This window comes from Anarrhichthys ocellatus, unplaced genomic scaffold (genome assembly GCF_004355925.1).
Source record: "Anarrhichthys ocellatus isolate YVR2014 unplaced genomic scaffold, GSC_Weel_1.0 scaffold113, whole genome shotgun sequence".
NCBI lineage: Eukaryota > Metazoa > Chordata > Actinopteri > Perciformes > Anarhichadidae > Anarrhichthys > Anarrhichthys ocellatus.
This window is the reverse complement of record NW_022280143.1, coordinates 131,173-153,800: the sequence shown is the minus strand read 5'-3', so window position 1 is coordinate 153,800 and position 22,628 is coordinate 131,173. Positions and strand designations below refer to the sequence as shown.

At 40.5% G+C, this 22,628-nt stretch overlaps 1 protein-coding gene across 4 annotated transcripts in view; it reads left to right on the top strand.

Moving 5' to 3' along the window:
• The first annotated feature begins 2,173 nt into the window (after nucleotides 1-2,173).
• col11a1a (collagen, type XI, alpha 1a) overlaps nucleotides 2,174-22,628 on the top strand; it is a 79,278-nt gene continuing 58,823 nt past the window's right edge. For 2 of the 4 annotated variants that reach the window (XM_031876707.1, XM_031876705.1), the window contains exons 1-7: nucleotides 2,174-2,552; nucleotides 7,597-7,761; nucleotides 8,001-8,214; nucleotides 10,636-10,798; nucleotides 18,527-18,652; nucleotides 19,985-20,077; nucleotides 21,399-21,494. In XM_031876707.1, coding sequence (XP_031732567.1) covers nucleotides 2,438-2,552; nucleotides 7,597-7,761; nucleotides 8,001-8,214; nucleotides 10,636-10,798; nucleotides 18,527-18,652; nucleotides 19,985-20,077; nucleotides 21,399-21,494 — 972 coding nt within the window. In that variant the 5' untranslated portion in view covers nucleotides 2,174-2,437. Of the gene's footprint in view, nucleotides 2,553-7,596; nucleotides 7,762-8,000; nucleotides 8,215-10,635; nucleotides 10,799-18,526; nucleotides 18,653-19,984; nucleotides 20,078-20,984; nucleotides 21,171-21,398; nucleotides 21,495-22,628 lie in introns of all 4 variants that reach the window. The other 2 variants (XM_031876706.1, XM_031876708.1) reach the window with 2 other exon arrangements.

The window sequence follows — 22,628 nt, the reverse complement described above, 5'->3', positions numbered from 1 at the left end:
TCACACGGTTGGCAGACGATTGCATTTGTTCTCAGTGCAGGTAGCTTTTAAAGGCATAGTGACCCTGTAGACCTATTCAATGATAAGGAAACTCTCTGTTGAGAGAAATACATTGACAACATGGTGGGAATCAAAAAGGAAATAATACAATTAGCTATGCTCTTAGCTATGTCAATTTGTATATGAATTATTTATGGTTTATAAAAACTGCAGTCAGGGAGGATCTGTAATTGTATGCAGTATTGATATAGTTATAAAAAAACAAGGAATACAAGGTGTTTTTGCTTTTATAAGTAAAATCAAATCTGAAAGTTGCTTGGTAAAATTTCTTGAAATAAGATGTATTATTTAGGCCGTTCAAGATAAAAAGAAACCTTGGAATTAGCAAAGAAAACTCATTTTGAGCTGTATTTCACTTGTGTGACTTAAAGCCTGTATGCTGATGAGAAGTATTGTTTTCACTTGAGATATTCAAGATACATTGTCTAAAAACAAGTCCCTGTGTCTCACTAAAATGTACTTGTTAGGTAATTGTGTCTTTATTTAAGTGTTATGTGATGTTTGGACAAATATGTTTGTTAAGATTTAGCATTTTGGCAGTGTGAAACCGATTCTTCCAAAATATATAATGATAGTGGTGGAAAAGAACTGTTTTGTGCCGGTACAAAAAACTAAAACCATGTCCACACTAAGATGGAAATATGCTTACGCATTTTTTTTGTCAGTTTTATAAAGCTGCACATGCACAGGCCTCATTTCCACTTCCACTGTTTGCTATTAATGGATGCAGAAATGCCCTTAAATCTGTTTTCATATTGATACCAGCTCCACCACTCATAACACAAGTCAGCTTCACTGATGGAGTTCATATTGAAACAGACTTTACAAAGTGTTTTTTAATAAAGGATAGAATTAAAAGATTATTGATAGATGAATATTGGCTCAAATGTAAATAAGAAAATAAATTCATCATTCATAGACGATGTGAAATTTATAAATTTGCATTTTATTGCAGTTTCATGCTGATATTTTCATTTCAACCGCAGCTACCTCTAAAATGTGTGGACGTCTAGTCTGAAGTACGGCCTATTCTCACTGCAAATTCTTCTTTCACCAGTTAATGTGTGGGAGGTGATGTATGCATGTTTTTTGTGTGTCCATGTCCTTTATACATCTGACCCCTGGTGAGAGTGAAGGCCATATTGGCATCATGTTCAAACTCAAAACATTTAGTGATCCCTCATGCCCCGAATGGAAGCATCTGTGTTTGTAGTGTTTCCCTTCAATGACCCTGCCCGGTGTTATCTGTTGTGTAGATGACATATTGTGTTGTCTCAATGGTGGCAAAGCAGTTTCCTCTTTGGGGATTAATGAAGTAAATCGTATCCTATCCTCCTATCTCCTGATTCATTAGGTGTTTACTTTTCATTTGTCACCCAGACCCTGCAGGATCAAATTTCACCTCTCCCTGTTCTTTCTTATTTCTGTGATATTGATATTTAACTAACATTTGCATAAGGGTTTGGAATAGTGACAGACATACAATTGATACTAATACTCAACCAGCTGGATTATCCAGTGATTGCACAGTGGTAGCCTACAGTGAGCTGCACTGATTTCCTCACACCACACTAATGCCAAGTTGTAATTAAACTCAGCATTACATTTTTGATTTCATATGATCGAGGCACGTTTGTTCCTATGTGTGTGGGTGTGTTATATGGCTACTATTTTCAATTTCTCAAGGTTCAATATTCGTTTTTTTACTCATGAATTGATTTAGGCCTATGTTTAACTGTCAATAAGGACTTGAGGAAGAGTGGGCTATTCTAAAACAGTTCCTTGTTTTTCTCACTAAATACTGTATTTATGCTGCAAATAACAGCATTTATCTGCGCCAGCTCAGGTGGTGTAAGATGTGATATTATCAGTAGCCTATTATAAAAACACCCTGCGTATACAGCTCTGCCGTGTCATCATGCCCAGTTCGTTACCAACTTTGTCACGGTTTTATTTTGCTTCTCTTTTTTCAGACCACTCGGGAGAGACTTGAGGGCGCATTACAAAGCTAATGGGTGGACCCGAAGGAGAATTTCCAGCCCCGTGATTTGCTAATCGGGGGCTGGCTCCCTTGTCATTTCACTGTAATCGTGGCTCCGGTTTGTGGAGCTTGCCCAGCCCTCCTCTCCGTGGACGCACCAAGTGTACCGACTGTGTACACACTGTGCGTTTTGGTTAAAGCCCGACTACCTTCACTGTGAAGGCTGGGCACTGGAAAGGAGGATCGGGGCCCTCGGTGTGGCTGAGAGAAGAGACTAAACTCCTCACATATGGCTTTTTTGTAGGACATTTTTCCATCATCACTGGGATTGTGGAAGGGACGTCGTTCAAATTCACCGGTCGCTCAAAAGTTTTACTCAATTGTCGGCGCCCAACCATGGAGATGCAAAAGTGGTCCACAAGGTGGAAAACGAAAAGGTGGTTTATGGATTCCACTGTAACTGCATTCATCACTTTAACCCTGGTTCTACAAGCTACCAATGTCGGAGCAGGTAAGATTCTTAGGATCAAGCTTCTCTAATGAACTTGATCTGGCCGAAAGGGGACGGAGCGGCGACCGGCTGGGAAAACTCGGTAACTGATGATGGAGATTGGGGGATTAACAGATTTACCTGGACACAGTGGCGTCACGTTTGCTTCGTAGTTAGTTGTATGTTTGTTACTTCAACGTTCCATAACCAGAGTATTTACATTGAAGCGAGATTTCCCCATATGCCTGTGTAATTGAGCGCTTTGTGAAAGCCTCCAACAAACAACTAACTCTAAGCAAACGGACCGTTTGGTACAGTAAAACGGTGCCCCCCTCACTGCTGTAGTGAAGTGGACGGTTAAACCCCGAGAGGACTCTTATACAGTACTGAGGTGCACATATATCGTTGGCCAAAAAACTATATTCAGTATCCCACAATTTACTGCGGGCTGCTGTTACGCATGAATGGGAAGCGACCGCTCAGAAGATGAAACACCTCGCCCAATTAAATTCATCCTACGCAGCTGGTATGTGTCTGGAGCTCTGGGAAACAGATTCACTTAGCCTGAAAGAAAGCTCATTGTTTGGACTGTGGTCCGCGAGGTGGATGTGGACACGGTTAGCAGGGTGGGTTTTCCTCAGCCTGACGACACGGCTTACCCTACACTGTGATAACTTGCAATTTACAAACGTTGAATTGAACTGAAACCGTCGATGCCTCATGCTGACAAGTGTTTTTACATTTCATTTCAGGCGGATGGGATATTGACTTGTGTGATAGTGTGGAGTGCTGTAATTATCCGTATATGTTGAACTGAGTGTACTCTTGATAAATGCATTTAGGGCATGTGATCCTATGTGAAGAGGAGGAAAGACTATTCAGGTTAGATGGCTGATTGAAGGTTATGAGGCTCACAGCACTGTTTTTTTGCAGACATGAGGATGTTCTGTTGGGGTACAGCATTAGAGTGGTGATACATATGTGGTAGTGAAGTGCATTTTCACAAAGGCCTTACAGGATCTCAGATCTGTCAGTGCAGAGTGCAAAGCCCCTCTGGGTCTGCAGGGGGCTAAGTGGTCAGGCAGGTTCACCCTATCTCCACACTGCCCTGGTCCACACTGAAGCCCAAAAGCTGACTTGTGCCCCCCCCCCACGCTGCCCAGCTCTTCCCCGCAACTTTGCACTTAGATGTTTCGTCGGCTGCAGGACAAGGCTCTGTTGTGTGTGTGGTGAGAATGCTTCCCTTTTAAGTACTGAGTAGTTATTTGATGATGGTCCTTGTTGCACTTCCCTATGATTTCAGAGCCTTCAAAGAGCAGGACTGCATATTGGCCGAGCCTGCAGCCACAATGTCCACAAGTCATAGGGTTCAGGATAGGCATCACACCTTGGCCTATGGACAACTCTGTAAGGCTTTATTGTTGCATACAGATACAGGTAGAGACTTAGAGATACTTTTTAACATGAGCTTAAATAGCTTATGCTATGAGTTCTGAAAAGGTTTTATAAGTCTCTACCTTGAAACCAAGTATTTAGTCAAGTTAAAGCTAGACATCTAAAAAAAAAATCAGTTATTGCAGTTAATGTCATTAGTATTTTAATTTATACGGCACAAATCAATAATGGAGCTTTATATTCGTTTACAAACGTAACATTTCCTCGTTTTACAGCAGTTTGTTTCCTACGAGGAATACAACCTGCCAATTCAGAAGATACTGGAATGTAATTTTACTCTAAATTGAGAATCTCACTTTTCCAAACAAGTCCTGCCTCTTTCTAAAAAAATCTCAAACAACTAGCTGCATGCTCTGTGTTCCGGGGTCTCAGTCAGTCAAAGCTGTTTCTGCAGGGCGCCCTCTTCATCTAGCAGTGTACAGACACGTTTTCTCAGCCCCCAGGGCGCAGGCATGTGCATTCCAGCAGGCAAAGCTAGCATTTCCAGAGACCTCTCTCTAATATGTTCAACCAAGAGTGTCAGCTAATCAGCTCCTTGCTGGACATTTGTCATGTGTAGCTGGCACATATTCATAGTTGCAGAATCACATTGAGACAAGCATCTCTTCCTCTTCACAAAGCCACAGCTTGAAATTGTGCTTTAACTGCACATTTATACTTAAATTCTGAAACAGGGGTGATCACAAGAGATCTCTTTTTCCTGACCTGTTTGGATTTAGAAAAACACTATGGGATCACTTGTTCTAATACTATATGGAGGCATACAGTAAAAGGAGTTAATCAGAGGAAAGGCGAGGGGGTGGGGAAGCTTTGACAAACTGGGTAGGTCTCAGTGAAGTTTCTTTGGTATGACACCAGCATAAAGCTGTCTTGTTTTAGCCGGCAGCATGGTGGAAGTTAAAGGAAGGAGAGAGAGCGAGAGTGGGAGAGAGAGGGTGGGGGGGGACATATAGAGAGAGATTCTGGCTGAAGATATTATTAGAGTCTCAGGGAGCTGCAGGTGAAAAGGTCTTCCTCTGTTTATTAGACAATTTCACATTTGTTTAACAAAGTGAGCGCTGAAAATGACACAACAGGAGGTGGATATATAATATCAGTTTGCTCAAGCCTTACATACTATGTCATAAAGGAAGAGCTGAGGCAGACTTTTTTGGCCTCTGTCCTAAGACAGTGTTGTATGTTATCTCATGGAACACACTGGTTACATGGATGTACACTTGTGAACATGATGGAGGTGATATCAAATTACTCCATTTATGTTTTATGGAAATGTCTCCCTCTGCTCCACCCTTCTACGCATGCCTCTGCAACTTGCATAATGATGTTCAGATGATCCAATAACTGAGTAATAGAGGCTGGCTTGCATGAACTCTCTTCTCCAGACTGAAGAAGGTCCATCCCTTCATGCCATGAGATCGGCTGGTAGCTACATGGCCTGTTTGCTCAGCCCTGAGGGCAAACTCACACCAGCTCATCAGATGCACTCTTTTAAAACCTGTGCACACTCATTAGGCCACCTTAATGGATTGGCCAGTATTGACGTTTTCTCAGCACCTCCGTGTGAGGGTCGTAGCCCGGCCACATCTGGAACATATGAGTCCTGTTTGAACTGAAAGCAGCTCTGCAGGAACTCACAATGCGGTCCTCAGTTCACTCTCCAAAGTAAGTAGCCGGTTCATCCTCACAAGCCACAAAAAAGCCAAGTTGTCCTCGGTAACGGCATTCCTACGGAGTAACAGTTTGCTGATTTTGATCTCAACTTCACATTTTTACATAACTTTGTTTCCTCTGTGTCCTCTGTTGAAATGGTAGTGAGTTTGATTTTGGGTTGCCATGTAAGACACTCATTTATTCTTACTAAGCAGATAGTATATAAGTGGATGATATTTGTAAGATGGCTTGCTGGTGGTGTTTGCTTTATTGGACTGCGTACAGTTCAGAGCTTAGTACTATGCAATGAAGCAGAGCAGCTCTCTTTGCCTTCATCGTGATGCATCTGTTCTGGTCCATCGCAGGTGTTGCAAAAAGGCGCTAGACGATAAGGAGACCAGATGTAGGCCAGGCCCTTTATGTGAAAATACCTTCAGCATGATAAACTTAACATATTCCTTTAGGGTCTTCCATAAAAATAAAAACCTTGAGTGGGACAAACTCACAGCAATGGAAGGATTTCTGTCTACGTTTTCTGAATAGTGTGCTCAAATAGCAGTGTAACGCGCACTGACTATCTGGTGATCTTGTTTATATCATCTTTCTGAGAAGTGCTTCATATTCAGTAAACATAGATTCGTGTTGGAACCACATGCTTTTCTAAAGAGAATCAAACAGGTTTTTAATTTGCCTTTTCCTTGCCACCGATGGAATGTTGACCAGAGAGTGTTGAGCGAGACATCAGACATTTTTTAAAACAGGGACTTTAAAGCCGTCAGAAAAGGTGCTTGCTGATGACTTCAGACACCTTGGCATGCTTATTTACCCCACAAAAACAGATTAGTGTTATTCTATTTAACAGTCTGCCATTGTATTGCCTGCTTTAGTCGGATATTGCTATATTCTGTGGAGTGACGTGAGCACCTGTTTTTATTTTGATATATGGCATTTATTTATAGTACTCACATTACATTACATTACAGTCATTTAGCAGACGCTTTATCCAAAGCGACTTACAATTATAGTACGACACACTACATGCCCATTGAACTCTCTCTCTCAAGATGTGGTCTGCAACAATAGAATAACATTCACTTTATCGAGTATGGATTTTATTGTTAGAAAATGAGGCTTGTAAATCATGTTTATAGTCTCATTTTGCATAAATTTAATTTTTTATTAGACCTATTATAGTAAAACATCTCTCACGCACAAACGGCCACTGGTAACAGATGGTCAATATACTGCAGCAGTTTGATTTCCCCCATATCCTGTTCATCAAGCTAATGTTTAATACTGAGAGGGTGTTTTAATGAAGAGGTATAATTATAATGCTTTCCCTACATAATGATTTCTCTATGAGCACCATCGCCACACAGGCTCCTTTATATAAAGTGCATCAGATTGAAGAGAATGGAAAACCCAGAGAGCCTCTGGTGACCGTTATCAAGGTAAACCTATCCAGGTGTTATAGAACTAGATCTCTGTTGGCACATTGTTCATTATGCTCTTTGGTTGGCCTTGACAGAGACGTTTCCTGTCAGATGAACCTGCAGAGCCACAGGAAGGCAACATTTAACTATTTAGACATGTGTTGTTATCTAAGGCTAAGTTTATCATAGATAGGGTGTATTGTGTCCATGATACTGTGACCAATGTGTCACAGCGCCATTTTGAGGACAGAGGTTCTGGGATGGTCATGATGAGGGAATCTGTGAATTGCTCCACAACCTGGGTTAATCGTCCCTGTCTATTTTGACCTGAATCAAGCAGTGGCTCTCTCACTGCTCTGTTTTTATTTACCAGAACCGGACCTGATGATGAAAATCTGCAATATAACCGACTGAAAATGAAACCCTTTAATACAGTATGCATTTAATGTTCCATGTGCTGAACCACATGTAGCTTTCAGAAACCAATGCTATGACCTAACTGGTGTTTTCTCTGCTCCCATGATCAGCAGAGCCAGTGGACGTGCTAAAAGTATTAGAATTTCAAAATTACCCCGAAGGAGTGACGAAAACATCAGGACTTTGCACAAACCGAAGAGCATCAAAGCCGGACTCAGCTTACAGAGTTGCCAAGCAGGTCCAGATCAGTGCCCCCACCACACAGTTATTCCCTGGTAAGAGAAACGTTTCAACCTTTTTACCAGTTTGTATTTGAAACAGATTAAACTGGTTAGTGAGTTTAAAACACACACTTTTGACAGTGGATTCTTTGATTAGTATTGTTAAATTAGAGGCAAAAGAGACAAACATGCAAAGAACATAACATCAAAATGAGTTGATTCTCGTGTCTTCTGTTACAATAACCCTAACCCATTGACCTGTCTTTTCCATCCCTCCTCTTTTGGTCGTGCAGGAGGTGTTTTTCCTGAGGACTTCTCCATCCTGACCACAGTGCGCCCCAAGTCAGGCCTCCAGTCCTTCTTGCTGTCCATTTACAACAAGCAGGGAGTCCAGCAGCTGGGCGTGGAAGTGGGCCGTTCACCTGTCTTCCTGTTTGAGGATGAGACTGGCAAACCAGCGCCGGAGGACTACCCTCTGTTCCGTACTCTCCACCTTGCTGACGGAAAGTACGTCAAATCTCAATCTTCCCCTCACGTAATAACTCAAACCCACCCACCCTCAGGCTCACGGTTGAAGCTCATTCAGAAGGAACGGGTGTTCGCAGCGTGCAGGGAGGGCAGTGCATTTGTTGTAGGTGTACTGAGGGTCTGAGATAAACATGCTAGATTGTGCAAGAGGGACATATGAAGTGTAATCCAAATGGACTTCAAACTTGTCCATACCATCCAGGCTGTGCCAATTTATAGCACTGAATATACTTGATACAGAAGTTCTATTACTTGCAGCTGATACAATTTGACCAAGTAGCTGCAAGACAGCAAGCAAGCAAGAAAACAACCCAGATCTTCCCATTTTTGCACCACAGGTGCTCTTGACCGGATTATCTATCTCATCGGGGGTCCGTGGGCAGAGACAGGTCAGAGACAGGGAGACACTGGATTATTGGGGCACAGCAGGGACTGCTGTGGGCAACCTGACCTCATCCATGAACTCAGTGCCTCTGTTATTTTAGAGAGGGGGGAAAGGGGCAGTTGTAAACTTCCTTTTTACCCCCTTAGATTACCTCACCCAACCAGAAACAGCGCTGCTAACCTTTTAGCATAAACCTGATTAACTGCTCCCAGGCTCAGAAATCACAGGACTCTCACTCAGAGCTGCAGTTTAGCTGACATGAGCCCGTGTGCAGGGGCAAGGGGGAATAAATAAACAGATAGGCTGTTGAGAAAAATGCATAATTTTAAATAGTATATTTTTTCTTTCAGCGTTATCAAAATGTGTTTTCACTCGCTGAACATGCTAGGTGAGGACAGTTCATTTTTTTTGCGTCATAACTCGGGTCACAATATTTATGTGACTCAAATTGGCTTTAATGAGATCTATTGTGTACACAGTTATCATGAATGAAGGAAGCTTGACCCTTCAAAAGTCTCATGTCAGGAATCATTTAAAGAGAAGGAGTTAACGCTCCCAGACAGCTTTGTGTTAGTCTAGTGGGGCTGCATTGTCCAGTGTCTAAGGTGCAGTGTTCTCTGTCGAGGATTTTTAACACTTCTTGGTCTGGAACCATTCCAGCTCCAGGCCTTGTCTAAAACTTTATTGGCTACAGCTCAGGCTGTGTACAGTCTGCAATCCCTGTAGATGTATTCATCGTTAGTGAGAAGCATATGCCAAGCTTGAAAAGAGAATCACAATGATGATATTGATGAGGTGAAAAGGAGCATTATCCTTTCTTCTAAAGGGAAGGGGGAGGCGGGTGAATAGGAGCATTTATTGTGAGCTGTTACACTGTATATCCTCAGTCTGATCTTATTTAATCTCGTTATACATGCTTTTCAAACGTTTGCATTTAAATCGATTTGCGTTTTCAAAAATAATCGTACTCTTCTTGTTTTGATCAGTATGCACATCAAGAGTTTGAGAAACTGTTTAAACCAAAATCAACTTTTCCTTTTCTGCCATATAAGGTGACAAGTAATCCTTCCTGCTGTACTGCTAAACCCAGCGAGTGTTGCCCGTTTGTTTTCCTCTAAGCTCTGTTGCCTACCATGGAATGCGTCTGTATGATCTAGCGGTGTTCAAATGGATTGGACATTTTTCCTCTTCTGATGACAAGATTTACCATACAGATTTACAAATATGATATATATATATATATATATATATATATATATATATATATATATATATGTTATAAACTCTTGTTGTATTGCCTTCTTGAGCTACAGTGGTGCCAGGTCTCATCTTCCACCTCAGAACAATGTTTTGACTGTGTGTCTCCTGCTCTGGCAAGGCAGGCCTTCCTGGATTCTGACACACACTTTCCACAATGTTCACCATGTCTGTCATGCCGAGTAACCCAGGAGGAGGATTAAGTTTTGAGTTTAATGAGTGTAATCCCGTGTTAAACAGGGCCAGAGTGTGGGGGCAAGAATGTGGTCCACTGCTGCCTGGTATGCAATAGCCCTTAAGTGCAGTGGCAAAATGGTCCAGAGGTGAGGGAGGTGTCAGACTCACGTGTGACCTTGGTTGACCCTTTGCATCTATGGGTGTTGTAGAACGATATATATAATGCATTGCTCTGAGGTTCATGTTTCTTAGAGCATTTGGTTCTGTGAGCATTCTAAATTTCTCTCGCCTTGAGGTGTGTTGTGATGTATAAAAGGCGGTTGATAATCCTATTAGAAGTGCTGATAAGATTTCCTTAGAACGTAATCAACCACAACAAAATTGTCTACAAACGAGCTTCATGGTATTGACTAAACACCACAAAGAATTCATTGTCCTAATTCATGCATGTTGTTTACATTGCATCATCCTCTGATTTCAGTAATTATACATCGTACACTCACAATGTGCACTTGAGTCTCATTACTCACTGACCGTGGCCTCTTTTATTCCTTATCCCTCCTTGTTTTGTCCTTTACCAGGTGGCATCGTGTGGCCATCAGTGTGGAGAAGAAGACGGTCACCATCATTGTAGACTGTAAGAAGAAGATCACCAAGCCTCTCCTCAGGAGTGACCATGGTTCCATCAACACCAATGGTATTACCGTGTTCGGCACCAGGATCCTGGATGAGGAGGTTTTCCAGGTAAAGTTTTCAGCGTGGTGGTGATCATGTCCATTGTGATTGATTTGCTTCTGCTGCATGCTGCATTGCTGGATTACATTACTAATCCTTGAGATGATAGAAACCAGAGTGGGTCTGGATGTGTTCAATTCTTTAGATTTTACTACATCAATATCATACATATATCTAATATCTGAGGCCTTTTCACTAGGCTGTTAGTGCTGTTGTAAAGTTTGATAATGGAGCAGATTTACAGCTTTTCTTGTTTTTGACCTACTGCTTGACCACATCAGCCATTTGGTTAATGTGTTGTTCTTACTATTCTGGTGTGAGAAGCTCAGGTTGTACTTTATTTAGCGATCCAAGAGGCACATAGGCAGCCTATAAAAATCACAATCTACACAGACTGCAAGCAAGAACTAAAAAATCCAATCAACGACGGATGGATGACTGATACTCATCAGATGGCCTTCTACCCAAAAGGTCCCAGCAGACAGAGGGTGATACAATGGATTCTAGGCTAAGTGAGACGTTATTCACAATCGTCCTTACCTGGTGACTGCATTTTGTGATATTTGGTAAGATTTGGACCTTAGCCATGTCTAAGTAGTTGATCGTGGCCACCTTGTTTGTTTGTGTTTTTCTGCAAACCACACACAGGCTCTCGGTTAACTTCTCAGACATCTCAGATCCTTTGTTAAAGCTTCTCTTTACCTTGTAATTAGAGGCATTTGGTGCCATGGGAGTTTCAGGCGTAATAGGTTTACCAAAAATAACTGGCTTTGTTGAATTGTTCTCTTGGATTGACTTTCAATCTGATGGTTTGCATCGACTTGAAGTGAAATGGTGAAGTGAACCACTAATTTCTGACTCGATGAGATTGATTGCAGCCATGATGGTATTATATTGATTGAGAGAAGATAAACTCACTAAACTGAGCTGGAGTTTTTCAGTCCCTTCTTTGGCAAAAAGGTGTCCAATTACTACCAAGTGTTAAGTGCAATAGCAGTGATGCTGTTATTATTTGATGAAGCTGATAAAGATATTAGTTGGAATGATTGATGATATGATATTGTCATGTAAGTACATGTTACTTGGCTCCAAAGGAGAGAAGTCAGTTGTAAGGTTTGAGGTGCCAAGGATGTGTATACTAGAAGATACCTTGTTTGATGAGAATAAAACTCGAACTGAAGCATTTTGAAAAAACAACTAATTGTCATTATTTTGACTGGTATTGCAATTGCGTCATGATTCACGATATTATTCGAATAACATTATTGACTTTTATCCATTACTGTTATTCATAGTTCATGTGCTACTGGAAAAGTCCAACTTCTGTTGACCAAAATGTTTGAATTTAGTTTTCTCACTGTGCTATCTGTCAAGAAATACGTGAACACAGTATAGGTTTCAAACATTAAGTTCGTGAAGGCTTGTACAACTGCTGTCCTACATACCCCATGTCTAAAAACATTCTGATGTCCAGAGAGAGATCCATTTTGACACAAGATTGCTGTAGCATAAATAGAACTAGATTGTTAACCTGAGCACCAATAATCACTGAACAGACGTAAAGAGCCACCTACAGAAACACAACTTCATCTACATAAAAGCCAAGCAAAATGTAGGCACAATATTGGACACATTCTTTGCAATATAAGCCACAATTTTGCCTACACTATTTCTCAATAGCAAATCATTGAGATTAAACAAATACAAATAATTATATAATAATATAAAATAAAATAAATGATAAAAAATAATAAAAATGTATACAAATGATATGTATATGGGCAACATTCTGGGGCATAGTCTGTGATTTGATGCTTGATTTGATGCTTTAAGGCACAGTTCATCTAGAGGTGGATGCTGGCAGGGGGTCAGGCGGCTGTAAATAATGACAATGACTGAATTGTCATGGCACATGGTCTTCTCTCGTGGGAAGTAAGCATCACTGAAGAGGCTGTATAGGGGCTGTGTTTGCTTGTGATTGTGAGTGCTGATTGTTTATGGGAAGCAGGAATGCCTAGTCATTATTCTGATGCCAAGTTTGAATGATTGATGCTGCTGCTCATGATTTAAAGCTATATTTTTTGCACATCTTGTCGATGAGAGAGGGCCCTGCATATTTTATTGAAACTCTTGTGTTGCTCTTAATGTTGTACTTTGGTATTTGGCAGTATTTGCTGTCTGACCTAGTGCTACACTGAGGTCATTTCCCCGATGAAGAGTTAAATTAAAATGTGGCTATTGTAATCATTTTGGATGCCCAAATGAAAGAAATATGAATTGCTTTTAATAGAAAAGCATTAATTTTGTATTCTTTTGAAAATATAAAATACTGTACATATAACTTACTTCAGTTTGATAGTACACAGAATGATGTTAGAATATAGTGTGTGTGTATATATATATATATATATTATATAGTGTATAATAAATATTACATAGCCTAATCAATGTTGTAAAAAAATGCAGCTGTTCTAAAAAAATGAGCAGTTAAAAAGTCTCTTATTAGCCTCTGTCAGTAGTAGACTGACAACAGTGTTAATTTTGAATTGACCTTTCTTAGGAAAAATATTAAATCAGTTAGCAGTATGATGTTGCTGCTATCTAATTGCAGACTGAATAAGATTACTGTGTCATATGACTCAACAAAGCTAGAGGTGCAAAGTTTTATAAGCAGATCTGCTTTCATATCTCCTGTCACTTTTGATTAGATTAATGAGAGGGCACTGAAACCAGCATTTGTACGAAACAGTGTGTCCAGTCAGAGGTCGGCCAGTGGAAGGGCTGAAAATAGGAGCCATAAGTCAGTTAACAGGGTCTTCTCTGTGTAGTTTTTGGAACAGGTCTCCTGTCTGTTCTCTGTCCCTGCTCTCCTCAGAGATCCACAGATGCATGCTGGGATATACGAAAGAAGGAAATACCTTGGCCTTCTGCATTCAAGCCAGTGGTTATAATTAGACAATAAATTAAATGGTAAAATCAGTTTTGCGGAAATGTTGAACCGCAGCAGATTCTCTGTCTTACCTCTTTTTATTATTTTTGTTAGTGATCATATTTGATTTGATTACAGTGTAACCTATCTAGAAATTTGGAGGAATCTAAGAAAAATACATGGACTAGCTAATAGCAGCGACTATACAGATTCTTCCAAAGTTAAGTTATTACTCCCCTTTATAACACAGTGGTAGTTATTGATTTTCAGGGGTACATTTGATAATAAATTCAGTAATAATAAAACATTTGCTCCATTATTCAAACTCTGACATTCATTTTCAGAATCGGACCCACATTTTTGATAAACGTCTATTCATGCCATACCTGCCCCAGGTTTGAGGCGACCACCGTCGTGAAGGGATCTGGTTTAGATGAATGGGAGTCTTTCATTCCCCCGTCAGGCCTTCCTCATTTCCTCCCCCCCTCAGCCACATATACTCCTCTGCTCACCACCTCGTCCTCCCTCCCCACCCTCCCCACCTTGAGGCCTCCCTACCTTGCCAAAGCCATGAGACCGTCTATTCATGCCTCGCTGACACTACCTGTCTGAATTGAGCACACTCATATACATATCTGCCTATTCCCTGGTGGAGCTGTGGTGCTCTATGTTTCCATGCCACACCACCAGTATTGACAGAAGATGCACTTGTCTAAAGATAACATTGGTTTGTGTTGGATATTTTCAGAGCAGGTCTGCTAGCCTGGATAGCCAATAGTAAAATAAGCCTTATTCAGGACAGCATTCTAACTTTGCTTTGCACACCAAAGTTGATTTTATAACTTCCAATGTATTATAATAACATGCAAATAACATACAGAAGCTTTGCAATAGCCTTCTAAACTGATCCTCCCACTGTCTGATGTGGAAACTCCTTTTGCCTTTCTTGATCTCTTAGTTCTCCTACCTTCCTAGAGAAACTGTACGGTATAGGCTTTTGAGAAGTGACTAATTGTTGTCTAATTACAGTTAGCTATGGCTGGACTAAAGGTATGTTGCCCTGGGCAAAGGTATGTCAAAGGACCAATGGTGACGACTACTTTTGATTTGGCCAGTGATGCCCTGTAATTACAACATGTGGTTACAGTTTAGTAGAGAAAGGACATGATGGATATCTATCACAGCAAATCTTAACAGTGCTGTGTACTGACCGTTCACAACATGGAGGTTGTCCTCATGCAGCACCCCTGAGGGAACACTAGCTGCAGTTCAAATCGCATTCTTTTACTTTTTAGTTTTAGTTTGCTGTAGCTGCCTTCACAAAGTATGTACTGTTGCATGCAGTATGCATTCAATTGGGATCTACTACATAGTCATAACATTGCACTTTAAACCTTGACCCTTGTGTTCATATATCCGCTGCGCAGAGGATTGTGGGTCAGAATGGCCAGAAAAGCATGCTGGCTTGCTCAGTGCTGAATGCGACCAGATGCAGTCGGACATCCTGGTATTTCTGGCGTACTGCATTTGACATACTAAATCCACTGCTGGCATACTACATAGTATGGTAATATGGGTACGCACAGACTGTTACGATGCACTCCTGTAACCTTTGACTTCTCCATGTGTATTTAAATCCCATTGTGCCTTATGGCCAGGTCAAGGTGGATAATGCTTTTAGAAAAATATGTGATTTTCAACAAAATCTCAACAAAAATCACAGTTTAATATATTACCATTATATACTCTATCATCCTTTGATAGCAAGAATTATCATGCACTTAAATGCTAATGCTAAAAATGCATGACAAAAAGAGGATATAACAGGTATGGATTAGTAATTTCCACAAGGATTCACAAGCTTCACCTGTTGATCTTGACCCCGCTTCTCTCTTTCAGCCTCTCTCTATTCTCCTTGACCTCTGACACCGTAGTCATTAACACACAGCCTAGTGGGCCTGTTTCTGTTCTTTACTATGCTGTGCTGTAGCCAGGAGGGGCATATTTTTGGAGCTCTGGCTTTACTCCAAGTTGCCAGGGGCTTTTATCTCAGCAGTCCACAATGGAAGACAGGTCTAGAGCCTCAGCATAACTCTCCCCAGGTGCTTCCAAGCACAAAACATCTTTTACCATTTCAGCTGCTCTCTCTAAATCCCTGCCTGTCAGTCTCTGGATCCCTATTGGTGTTCTCTTTCCTGAGTTGACATCAGTTTCTCACTTGCCTTGTTTTGGCTTTGTGGATTGACGCCTGTTTGTTATTTTGAACTGCAAAGTTAATGCACCGTTCAAGGAAGAAACTTGCCCATATGAGTGCAATTTCTACAAGAAAATGACTATTACTGTAGTAACCTTGGCAAATATTAAGATGATTATCTGATTAATTTAAGTTGTCAACTTTAGTACTTTTCAAAAGTTTTTTATGGTATAACCTGCAGGTACAGGCTCACTTAGTCTTTTCTTGTTCCCATGTACATGTATTGTTCAGTCAGAAGTTGTACACTGATTTGAACACCACGTCTCCACAGCCTATTTGTGTGCAGACGGGTGGCTCTCAGACATGGACTAATTAGAGCTGACTCTAGGCAGGGTTCAAGCATTTACTGTTGGTCTTAGGGTGACACATGAGGTAATACATGTCAACTTGACTCAGAGCAAGGCTTGATCTCTCTTTCTCTGTTGAGCCTTCCCAAACACACACATACACACTGACACACACTCAGCTGAGGCCTTTCCAGACTTGCCACCTAGGTTTACTGCTGTCCCATGGCCACTTGGCAGGTCAATTGTGTCTTTTCTTGGTCATTATAGTAAATGTTAGTTTTTAATGGCTGACACAGATGTTAAATGATATCATATCTTTCAGGAATGGTGCACAATTCTTAGTACAACTCAGACACCACGTTGCATTGTGCATTTCAACAGGAAATGTATCTCAGTTTCAGACTGTTGAAGTGAGCTGATGCTCTGGTTACACTGCAGGATCAATAATTGTAGCCATTACAAATATAATACCTGGAGTGTAATAACTTGTATGAGCAGAAGTACTGTGATTTGCCCATTAAATCAGAAAGCTGGAATGAGGGATATCATTAAGATAGGATCAGGTATTTGCCAATCTCAGGAATGGGCCAAAAACCCTTCAATGTAGTGGCAGACTAAGCGAGGCAGAATGGGTTGCTTGTTCTAGTTTCAAGTTTGGTGTGTAGATGCACTGTGTCATACCTGTAATTGACTGACAAGAGATGACTAGAGATGCACTGATGAGAGAAATCAAGTTAAAGTAGCATTCCACCCACCCAGAGTCACAGAATTCTCTGCACTGTCAAACTGAAGCTTTGCAGCCAGATGTTGATGGATGGTTACGCAGAGAAAGTTTCAAGGAGAAGCACTGCTTGTTTTTCGATGGGACAAGCCTTAGCACATGGATGTTTATACTAAGGCACATGTTCGGGATCCATAGATCTAGTTTTAACACAGGATACACACTCACGCACATTCTCTTGACAAGTTGCAGCCTGCTTCATTTCTGCCAATCGTCTATTCTGCTCTTCAACGTATATTGTCCCTGCTCACATAAGTGCATCAGGATTTTACCTCTGGGCTCTGTGTGCTTGTCTGCCAAACATCCTAACCAAAGACATGCCCCTTTTTCCACCTCCTAAGAACCCCCCTCAGCTGTCTTCGCAATGTGTATAAAGGCTCAAAAACCTCCAGGAACTCGGTTCAAGCTATTACAGACTCCAAAGAAAAATCCAGATGCTTTCGCCAATATGTTTGTTGTCTTGCAGTGAGCTGTGTGCTTTGGCTGTCGGACTGATAACATGGCGAGACATTGCTGGAGCAGTGTCAAGCATTGTGGGGTGTCCCGTCCCAACCATAGAGAACATTGTGGTTTGAGCAACTTTCCCAAACAATGGCTGAGGTTTTACTCTTTCCTGTGTGCTATTTCAATGGTTTTCATAAAATGTCGTTGTGAATTTTGGGCTTTTGCTCAATAAATATATATATTTTTTTCAGGTGACATTTTAGAGATGTCTTGCGGGCTAAGGCTTCGAATTAAAAGCTGAACAGGTTAGGTTTGATTTGGAGCTTGTCGGATTTGGTGGCCAGTAACGATTGTGTTATTTGAGAGTGAAAGACACAAAGGACATTTATATTATTACATAACATTTTAGGCAATGATTAAAAAAATGTGTTTGTTAAAGGGTTAGGAAACATTTATTTACTGTGGCAGAATATTTCACCGTTGAACTAAAACTTAAACAAAAAAGTACTGCAACACTAAATGTATGGTAAATGCTGAAGAGTAAACCTTGCTGAATAGGTATTTCACTTTAGCACGTGGCCGTGCCAGGTGTTGCTTAATAATAATAATCTTCCTAGTGTCTGAACTTAGTTTCCTCCCTGCACCATGTGAGTGTGGACTCTGTGGGGTGTGTGTCCAGCTGTTTAATCATACCAGTGGGGGGGTTTACTCTGCTAGACTCTGTAAGTGTATGGGACCAAAGAGATCACATCTGCAATTTGAGATTTACATTTATGCCGCTGCACCCAGTATGTGTGAGTGTGTGAGCAAGATGAGACATGACCCTTGTGTGCGTGTGTGTGCGTATGTATGTGGGCAGCCTTGTCTTGTCTGTTTGAAGGGATCTGGTTTCAGACTTTGTAAATAGATCTAATTCAAAATTGTGATTTCTAATGTTAACTATATCTTTTTTTAAATGTCATGGACGATTTCATGTGGGTGAAATATGTTCCTGTATGAATTAAGGTGAAGTAACACAAGTTTATTTTTCTGTTTTCTGCAGGGCGACATCCAGCAACTCCTGATTGTGGCTGATCCCAAAGCAGCATATGACTACTGTGAACATTACAGCCCAGACTGTGACACTCCCTACAGTGAATCTCTGCAGGCCCAGGAGCCAGAGGAAGAGGTCAGCCAACCAGGGAGGGTGGGGGAGATTCGATCAATGGAGGGCCCTGATTTTTAACAGGAGATATTGAAGAGCTTCAATTCCACCTGTGTATTGCTTCTTGTTCGTATTCATGGCCTTGACATGCAAAGAAACCAAAGCTGTCAGCTCTTATTTGCATATGAAGTTTAGTCTCAATTTGGAGGTAGACATTTTGCAGCCTTAGTGATCTAATTATTTATTTAAAAAGGGGTTTAGTTCTTAGTTAATTGATAATATAACTGGTTAATGTTAAAACATATATTTCTGTAGTATTTTGGGAAGTTATTTATTAGATCTTTGAAAATAATGAAAGCAGCTGATAGGGATATCTATTCTGTTTCTCTGATCTTTTTCTGCAATTCATAAACGCCTATTAACCACAATTGTTTACTTATAATTCTTACTCCGGTGAGTAAGAGTTGGAAACAAGAACAAGCAGCATCCAAGGACACAGTGGAATATGTGTAACTAGTTAACCCTTCTTTTATATTTGCCCATTAATCATAAAGATGATTACAAGGGGCAGGGTGAAACAATCATGGACACTTCCCAGCTATAAGATGATACGTTAATGAAAGCTTAACCACAGAGATCCATCTATGTTTAGTTAATAATTGGAAATACATATACTGCCAAATACCAGGACCTATCATTTTATATCAGTTAAGCATGGAATCATGTTCAAACGCCACTTCCATGTTGCAGCATGAAGTGATAAACCTTTATGACTGGAAGTTGGGTTTCCCCCTACACTTAAGTATTATTATATTGTATAGTTTTATTTCTCTGTCCTTGTTGAGAAACTGCAACAGGACTACATCAATCAAACCCTTTAATCTTGCTGAACTTCACGTCAAGTCAGGAAGTGTACAATTTACACGCTTGCAGTGAGAAAGTTCCATTACGATATCCCTTAAATGCAGCTGGTATTTTTGTCTTTGAGGTTTTCACTGTTGTTTTCCTGTGTTTTACAAGCTTTTAAACATCCCATCTGTTTACATGTTTGAAGGAGCACATGGCTAGTTTCAGCATTTATTTTACTCCTTTGTTCACCATATTAGAACCATTATCTAATACAGTAACACTTAGCTTTGATTATCTAAAGGTTTTGATAACTCATAATATGTTAATATGTTATAAATGATACACTATAATACCTTATAGCATTATAGGTTTTAACTTTTAAACATGTAGCATGGCCATGATGATATGTACCATATGTATCATCTTCCTGCTGGAAGGGCACTAATGCTAACGCTAAGACCTCTCTTCGTTCCTGTCTCTCTCCTCTCTCTCTCCCAACCTATCTAGTACACTACTGACGATTTAGATTACTCTCAGTTCTATGATTACTCAGAGGGAGCCACAGACACCATTCCAACTGATGAGTATTCTGAACCACAGGTAAATGGAAAAAAGGCAAAGAAACGGAAAAAAAAATGTGTTTCCTGTAATGTCTCTTTCTGTCTGTCATGCATTCCATCCCTCAGTTCGTCTTGTGTTGTCTGTCTCAATGTTATGTTTATGTGCACACAATAATCTAAAAACTTTGATTAATCAGCTTAATGACAATATTTTTGAGTATTTCAGCCCAAAATATTGATTTACCTCACTACATTGAAAAGTAATCTAGGTGTCCTGACCTGGTTATGTCTACTCTGATAATGACCTGAGTGTGTGCATGTAAACATTCTCAGTGCGTCAGTTCTCCTTCTATCTGTTTTATGAGGCTGCTGCCTTCTTTTATTTGGAAAATACCATCTGCTTTGATTGTCGTTATTTTTTTGCATTCCAGCATGTCTTTAAAACTATTGTACGCATTATATATATATTAATATGGATATCGGCAACATTTTACTTTTTTTAGTTTGGAAACTGCAGCAGAAGCACTTTGACTATTTTATTACTGCAATAGCTGTAAAGAGTTGCTGAAAAGCAAATCCTGTGTGTTTTGTATCTGTCCCAGATAGATACCTACGTATATGTGCCTGAAAACTCTCCTGTGTTCCATGAAAGGCCCAGTCCTCAATTGTTGTGCAGCATTCTTTCTACCCAACTGTTACATAATCTAAAGTTATCGCCAACATTGTCAGCGATTGCAGCCCTCGTAGTTGATGTTCGTGGTCAACATTTTAATTCACACCATGCAGACCAACTACTGTACATGGGCTGATACTGCAAAGTTGAGCACATGGACAGTTGGGTTGGGAAAGACTCCGTTCAACAGTTATGGATTGTGTTTTTAAATAATTTCTACTTTTCAATGTTCCATGTTTGTCTTGGTGTTCTTTGTCCCCGCCACCTCTTCCAGAGAAAGAAACGTAGTGTCTCCATGAAAAAGAAGAGGACCAGAAAGTCCCTCAGTAAAACTAAGGCCAAGCCCTTAAACTTCTTTGCTGCCAAAAAATCACCAGCTAAAAAGTTTGCTGCTAAGAAGAAGCGACAGATGCCTGGCTACCAGGCCACAGCGCCAGCACGACCCAGAGGCAGTTTTAGGGTAAACGTCCATGTAAAGATGAGACCAAATCCCATCAAGATCTTCCTGCCTTGAAGGGAAAATCTGTGATGACAGACTTAGAGCTCCCTAACCTCTTTTGTGTAGAAGTAGCCAGCTTGAAAGGAGCCCCTAGCAAATAACCCCTGGGTTGAGCCTTTATGTTAACCTTCGCAGCCTTTATGTTAACCTTCGCTTTATATGTCTTTTCCTTTTTTCAACATGACTCAGCCAAACAATGTAGGAGATTACAATACAGACTTTGACTACGGAACTGTAGATGGTACTCAAACTCAGTCCCCCTTTGCCACGAGCGGACCCAATGAGGTAATTTTCATCTTCATTCTCATCTACTTCTAAAAACCAGTGTTGGGTGTTTTGGGAAATGGGAGCCAGGATGATTTTGCCCAAGGAAGTATCTGGTATAAAATGACAAAGACACAACCACTCTCAGGAATTGATGTCTTTTGACTTTCTAAAAATGTTGCTGAGTGTTGAGTGTTGCAGAATTGATGGACAGGGAAAGAATTTTTTTTTCTTACTTAAAAGCTACAACCCACTTGTTCCACTAAATTCACCATGTGGATCCTAGTGATGCATCGCATGCTTAGAAATAATGCGGTGGACACTGAGGAGGTTATTTGTAGCTTTATGTCACGTCATACATTTTTGGCTAAGGCTGCACATGTTGTTAGTTCTCCTCATTAGACCCATTCAGACACTGCAAGTTAACTTAGTTGTTTAAAAATGTGTGGCATCTAGAAGTAATTGTGGGTTTAAAGTTTGAGGTTGTCTGGATAGTATCAATGAAAAACCAGCAAATGCCAAGCTCGCTGTAATGTATGTTAATATTATGACTAGAAAAGGAAATTTGCTCGGGGAACATGCAACCCTTCTAATAGAAACCACTCAGACTTTCAGTGAAGAAACATGTGCATCATTACCAAGAGCCAATAATACGTCCTCTGATATTTAGAGATAGTGCTGTTTGCTCAGAACTGTTGCCTCAGTCACTCTGACTTGTCTGCTTTTATTACCCACACTAAGAGTGGAGCGATGACAAGATTTGCAGCCTTATCCAGGATTAAAAGAATTTAATGATGGCAGAGCCTGGCTCAGCCAATGCCACTTACAGAAAAATGATAGTGGAGATTATTTTTTAAATGATATATGCCCTGTCCATCACATCTTGAGCTTGATTTTGATCACTAGTTCTGCTAATTACTTCTAAAAGAACTATGATCACCAAGTCTAAAATCTCCTCACAGCCAGAATGAATGTGCATTGTCTACCGCAGTGTTTGACAAAGTGGATGTGATTCTACAAGTAATTTTGAATATATAAATTGGCAAGATGGGGTACTGTCAATAATTACTTTGTAATTGCATCTGTTTTGTTGCTTTCCAAAGCTAAACAATGATCAATTTGGAATGAATGGTGATTGTGTTTGCAGTACTTGTG